Here is a 6,968-nt window from a genome sequence, read left to right as displayed (position 1 = left end):
GAGAGAGAGAGAGAGAGAGAGAGAGAGAGAGAGAGAGAGAGAGAGAGAGAGAGAGAAAGAGAGAAGGAGAGAGAGAGTTTAGAACCTCATATCTCGATGGAAAATTGCGAGCATAGGTGTGAAATAAACATGGCCTTAGCCTGCGCGCGGCGTGCCTTCTCTTTTTCTCTCTGTCGTTTTGATGCGTACTCGTGACCGTGCATTTTTATTATCGCGCAAGCGATGTGTGTGTGTGTGTGTGTGTGCAAGAACGTGGGATTTAAGCGTCTGACCGATGCGGAATTTTAACGTCGGCTCTCGGGAGTCACGGCATATTTATGTTCGCGGCGAGATGATTGATTTCCCCACCGACACAGGATAGCGCGCGGAACGCGTTATTTCGCTAATGCGACGTCGGAATTTCGATGGAGCGAAATAAAGTTACTCGCTATTTGTTTAATCGATCGCTGAGAGGCAACCGGCGATGCAAAAATCGAGCCGCGAGAATCATTTTTCATCTAGCGGTCGCAATAAATATCGTCCGTCTGTTAAGTCCCCCGTCCGACGTGCGATTTATACGGAGCGGTTCGCAGGAAGGTGCGCGATTAATATTTATTAGTCACAAATTAAACACGATCAATCTTTAACTTCGAAAATCACAGTTAATCTTCGCCTGGGAGCGAATACCGAATACCGAATTTCATATCTCTCGTATTTCAGGCGCGTATTTCTTTATTCTGCGACGACCCTCAGATAAGGGTAGGCAAGTTTACGTAAATTTGACAGCAACTTTATTGGTCAATATGCAAAAGTTGTGTCCCTTATAAGTGCCTCATGTCATTCATATTTATCTCATAAAATGATAAAAGAGAAATATAATACGATAGAAAAAAATTATCAAGATTTACTTAAAACACACACAATATGTCGTGTAAAATGCTATATAAAAATTTGAGAATAACTTGTAACTCTAACAATGTAACAAAAATATTATGGCATTGTATAGCGACATAATTTTTTGCTACATTTCGTTTTGTTATTATAATATTGTAATTTTGTACTGTAAATTTAATTTAATTTTAATTTAAGTTAATTTCAAAAATTTTAGCAGTCGCGATTCGTAAAGCGATTTTTTATGAAAGGCACTCATATTTATCATATATAAAACGACATAATAGACATATGAAAAAGATTATCAAAATTTACTCAAAATATTAATTAATAATAATAAATACTATATAATAATAATAATATGTAACAGTGTGTGAAAAACTGTGTGTAAAGTATAATATGAACATTTGAGATTTACTTTTGATAAATTTGTCGCTGCATCAAAATATAATAGAAAATTTACATCATTGTGTATAATGCAAATTTAATAATTAATTCAAAATATACATACAGTGCATGTACTTGCTTTATAAAAGTGATTAAAAACTTTGTAAGGCTTTTATGATCGCACTTGTCTTGTGTTGCGCCAATCATAAGAGTCTGTCTGAGTCGATCTTCTTTCAAACTTCATTTTTATATATCGATAATATTTTGACGTTCGAGTGATTCTCGAAGTTGACGAGTGCTCGAATAACAAAGATAAACGCTGCTGAGACGACAACGCGCCGGTCCTAAACCAACAACCGTGTTTACGAGTGAAAAATCGAGGGGAAAATCAATGATCATAGAGCTGACTTACTCTTCTCGTCGTCGTAGTCTTCCCTGTAGAGCACTTGTCCGTCGCCGGAATCGCCGTCCACGTCCTCCCGGATGACATATGGCCTCGCGTTCTCCTTGTTCTCCAGCGTGCATGGCAGGGCGAGGCCAAACCTGACCGGTCGACTACTGAAAGAACGAGGAACACAGCGATCGTTATTAGTTTAGCTCCTGTTCGCGATATCTTCGTCGTCGTGATAGCCGACGACTCTACGTGAACCACACGGAAAAAAATATTTGGTTGGATTAACCAAGTGTCTGGTGAAAAATACGAACTCTCTTATAGTGAATCAGTGGAAAGACCAATTCACCGATGATCAGTGAATATTCACTGATTTTCAATAAAAACACTCCTACTAATTAAACAAGATCTCTAGTTAACCAGAATTTATAGTTGTCTAATTTATAAAAATCTCCTTTGATTTTAATCAAAATCTTGTTGACTTGAGCGAAATTCTGATAATTTCAATCGGAATTCTACTCTTTTAAAGTGAATCAGTGAAAATGTTTTTGATTGAATCGATAAAGGGAGATTTTCACCGATAATCAGTGAATATTCACTGGTATTTTCAGTGAAAACACTCATTTTATCGTTCCATTTTATATCTCACTCATTATAACCAGTGGAAGTAAATTTCACTGCAAAGTCTGTAATACAAATTCGTTATGTCAAAACCCAACTTTCTGCGTTTGTAGCAACGGTCTCCATGCAATGACATTGTCTGTGTTCGTAAAGTGCATTAGTAATAGAAACAGTCGCCACCGTTAAATGATTCTTTCAAGGAAGTTTCTCACCGCGATTGCATTGATATACTTATAACTGAACAATCAGTTACAAGTGTAGCGTTTGAAGAGTACACTGATTGTACCTTAGTGAATGGTGGCTCATATTTCACCAGACAGTCGATCAATCGAACCAAATTCTTTTCCCCGTGCAACGTTTCTACTTTCTACGTGTGTGCTACACGAGAACGAGATATGCGAATGGGATATGCCGCGCGCGCGGGGGTGGAGCGGGGCAGTGGTGGTGGTGGTGGTGGAGAGATGCATTAATGGTGACGTCGAGAGAGTGAAGAGACAACGTGGCGCACGCCGTATGGAACGACAAATCTCGCGGGTTCCGCGCTCATTCGTCAAGTGTTCCTCCAAGTCCGGCTGTAACCCCCGTTCGTTCGACACGTTCCACACGTGTGGCGACACATTAACTTCGTACACACCCGCGCGACTGCACGACACAGCACAACACTTATGTCGCGTTCGCGTTATTACGTTTACGACGTCGACGAGAGTCGCAATAATAACGCCATGTCGCTAACGCTAATCGCGCATACGGTACATGCCCGCTCATCGTTCCCTCCTTCTCTCTCTTTCCCTCACTCTTTCTCTCTCTCTCTCTCTCTCTCTCTCTCTCTCTCTCTTCCTTTCTCCGCGAGGAAATTTGCGACGAGAATTGTATCTGGGATGTGGCGCACGGCGACGAGAAATGACAGATGACGACGCGATTATTCGTCGGATAAGTACGATCTTGGCGTATTCAGCGCGTTTAAATCGGATTAGCCGCGGCTGTGCGGGTCGGTTCGTGCGCGAAGCGTCGCTTGTTCCGCGAATTTTTAAGCTTAAACCTCGGCGCGGAGTTAGACGCGCTAAGTTTTCCACCGGGAACGGCAAGTCGTCCCGGGGTGAGTTGAGGGAGAAAGAGAGAGAGAGAGAGAGAGAGAGAGAGAGAGAGAGAGAGAGAGAGGGAGAGAGGGAAAGATTGTAAACACTTCGCGAATCTTTAACGAGAGCGCCGGTCTTGAGTGTGTACACAGTCTTGAAATTAAGGTCTTTTATAATCCGCTTCCTCTTTTTTGCCCTCTTCTTCTGCTCGCGGCGGTTTATCAGCGACAGCCTTTCGCCACATATATGCACAGTGGCAAATTTCCAAACTTATCGAGGCTTTCCGTCTTTCCCTTCCACGCCCGCCCATCCCCGGGCTTGCTTTCCGTATTTCCGGAGATTTTGTTAATCCTAGATTGCCAATGCCAATAGTCTGTTTATCAATGCCAACGTGGAGTCACTTTCATTCCCTTAATTGCTCTTCATTTGCAAACTGCCTTAACATTTTTCACTCTAGCACAATGGGGTCATTTTCGCGATTTTTAACTTTGAATTACTCGTAAACTGGCGGAACGTAAACTTTCGGTTCACGCGCTAGAAATAATTGCACACGGAAGAAAAGTTTCGTTGGATTAATCAAATTTCTGTTATGAGAGGTACGAACGAACCAGAAATTCTGATAACTTCAACCCGAAATTTTCCAATCCGTTTATATTTTTTTCACTAGAAATTAGGTTAATTCAACCAAACGTTTTTCCCGCGTAGTTCGTGGGAATTTGAAATTCAAACACAATTAGGCCATTTTGATTACTTGTCATGTAACAAAAAAGCAAAGTTGCTATAGAGTCGATTTTTATCCCAGTATGCTAGATTAAAGTGTCCAAAACATGTGTGCCATACGGTGGTTAATCATTTTTACATAATCGTTTTTCACAAAATCATTTTTTACATAATTATTTTTCACAGAAGCACTAGGATAAAGTAACATTTATTGCAAAAATGTTCTTTTTATTAAATTGTAAACGTAGGTCGAAACGATCACAATCACAAAATATCGGCAATCTAAGATTAATGTTGCGAAATATCGCAGGATACTCGGCGGAAATCCGGCGCAATCCGAAGCCGCGCGGCATGTCGCGAACTATGCCAATTATGTCGCCGCCCTGACTTTAAATATCGTCCAAATTCTTATTTTCTCATTTCTTCTCTTGTGCGGTGCATGATGACGTCAGAAGCGAGGTGCCTCGGGCAAAATGTTTTCAAAGCGTCTCCAACGTTCAGAAGCCGGCGAGCTTGAAGCGTCAAAGCTGCGATAATGCGGCACGGAACACAGAAAAAAAGTATCACGGGCGATACTCTCGTTTCGTGTGATATAACGTGCTCGAAATTTCCGATCCGCGCGCATGAAATATTCAAATATTCCCGATATTTAGAAAAAAAAGAAGAAAACGGTGATTGCTCGATTATCTCAACAGAAATCGAACGTTCGATTCGATTGGTATTCTTCCTCCAGATATTATTGCGAGCAAATTCGCAATACATCACACGGGGGCGCGCGCAAATAAATGCGATCGTTGAAAACAACCGTGCGCAATTTATGTTAATTGTTGAAAACACGTGCAATTTGCTCGCAAATTCCTGCGTGTTCCGCCGGGAAGGTTGCGGCGCAAGAGGCAAAATTGCAATAATATAAGAGGGGGAAAACAAGAATAAAATATTCAATAATAATATATTAATTAATTGTGTATATATATGTATGTGTGAGTGTGTGCGTGCGCGCGTCAGTATAAAATGTGGTATTTAAAGGTGAAAAATGCATCGTATAGAAGTGATTACAGTTATTAATATTTGAAAAAGGTTATACACCGCATGCTTTCGTATAGAAAAGTTACAACGAGAGACACGAAATACGCACGTAACGCGGGGGAAATCGATAGCGGGGGGAAAATGTCCGAGCAAAATCGCGAATATTCACAACGTGCGGCTGACATTGAGGCTCAACTGAACGTTACCTTGTTGGGAAACAAATCCGTCCCGATTGTGGGGATTGCGAGGCGAACCTGTGGACACACCTCTGGGACATGACGCGACACCGCCGACGATCCGAGATGACGGATTTTCGCGCAACTCACGAAAGATCGATCGATCAGACGACAAGTAGTTGCCGGCTCGCGGCGGCGCTTTCTTATTCGACTCACGTGGTGGCGTGTCGTGCGTGATCGAATGGTGCGGCGTGACAAGCGTAAAGGCGAGAGAGGTTCGTCATAAATGGCTTTCCCTAAGGTTTTCTCATGCTTAAGGTCGGACGTTACGTTGCATGCTCACGGCGCTCGTGACGGAGACGACGGTGGCGGGAAGAAAGTCGACGGGGGACGAAGAGACAGAAACAGAGAGAAAAAACAGAGAGAGAAAGAGGGAGTGAAAAAAGTTGGAACATCTCGGTTCTCTCGCGATCAACCGCGCCGTGGACGCAAAAGAGACAATATATACGTATACATATATGTATATATATACCATCAGTTCGCACATGCTTAGTTAGACCAATGCCCAATTACCATATTCTCATCCTAGGCCTCAACGGTGGCCTTCTGGGTTAAGCATAAGAAAAATACGATACGCTTTTACTAGTGACTGACATGTTAATGGCGGGTGCACGAAGTACATTCCATGATCTCGCCTGGGAGGCACGTTTCCCCTCAATGTCCGTCTCGCATCTCGGACCTTGCGGCCGGCTCGCTTGGTGTGATTTGCTCACTTTTTCTTTTTTGTTGTTGCAACAAGACCAAGCATCGCATCGTGCAAGAATCGCGGGTATTCCGTACGGCCGAGAATGAACCTCACGTTCTTAGACTCGTGAGAGAGAGAGAACATTTTATCACACGCGGGCAATTTTTGCTTGATAATATAGCGTACTAATAGTACAATTGACAATACTTGTATTGCGCGACTGGGATATACACATTCCTTTTTTTAAGCCAAAACTTATATGTGGTGGTAGTAAACGAGTAGTTTGACCAGATGATACTTGATGGTACAGACTTACCATATGCACGAGAAGATATCGGAAAAATAAAAAATATTCACGCTGATGCGTGTATTTTCGGCGCTGCAGTTTAAATTGCCCGTTATTTCTAATGTCAGTATGACGAAAAATTTGATCTCGGGTAGTAACTATTGCGAATGTTATGAGAATTGCAGAAAGAGTATTCATTGTGCTTCTAGGGAGTAATTCAGTATGAGAGTTTCTCTTCGCACGCGTTTCAAAACTATTGAAGAAGCTCCGCCTCTTGGAAAAGATTGCAATTTTACGTGCAATTCCCGCTCTCTGAACACTCCTCTCAAATTCTATCCACGTTACGAGTACATATCCCAGCCGGTTAAGACTACTATGATACTTCTTCGCTTCATAAACGTTCGCATCTTCGCGAGGAATCCTCTGCGTGTACAGGATTGGTCGGATCAAATCGGATACCTTGTTAGATACCCGCGAGACTTGGCGAATTCCGAATGAATGAGAGATGCTCACTCGTCCGAGCGATCGCCAAGTCGCGAGATGCCAAGAGCTGCTGTTGAGCAGCGAGACGGGAAATTAAAGGACCACGTTCAGAACAAATTAGGGCTCCTCCTCGACATCCGCTTTTTACTCCGTTCCAGTGTATAATGATAAGTCGTCGGTGACGGAG

General features: G+C 42.4%; 1 protein-coding gene across 14 annotated transcripts in view; it reads right to left on the bottom strand.

Annotated features, from left to right (window-relative positions):
- The window catches only part of LOC116843773 (phosphatase and actin regulator 1), a 514,963-nt gene that overhangs the window by 13,226 nt on the left and 494,769 nt on the right, over window positions 1-6,968 (bottom strand). For 11 of the 14 annotated variants that reach the window (XM_032814528.1, XM_032814530.1, XM_032814531.1 and 8 more), the window contains 2 exons: window positions 5,841-5,873; window positions 1,670-1,815 (listed from right to left, as the gene is read on the bottom strand). In XM_032814528.1, coding sequence (XP_032670419.1) covers window positions 1,670-1,815; window positions 5,841-5,873 — 179 coding nt within the window. The remainder of the gene's footprint in view (window positions 1-1,669; window positions 1,816-5,840; window positions 5,874-6,968) is intronic. The other 3 variants (XM_032814524.1, XM_032814526.1, XM_032814525.1) reach the window with 3 other exon arrangements.

This window comes from Odontomachus brunneus, unplaced genomic scaffold (assembly GCF_010583005.1).
Source record: "Odontomachus brunneus isolate Ranch 3 - 2012 unplaced genomic scaffold, Obru_v1 Obru_scaffold_035, whole genome shotgun sequence".
NCBI lineage: Eukaryota > Metazoa > Arthropoda > Insecta > Hymenoptera > Formicidae > Odontomachus > Odontomachus brunneus.
The sequence above is the reverse complement of the archived record's forward strand: the minus strand, read 5'-3'. Positions and strand labels throughout refer to the sequence as shown.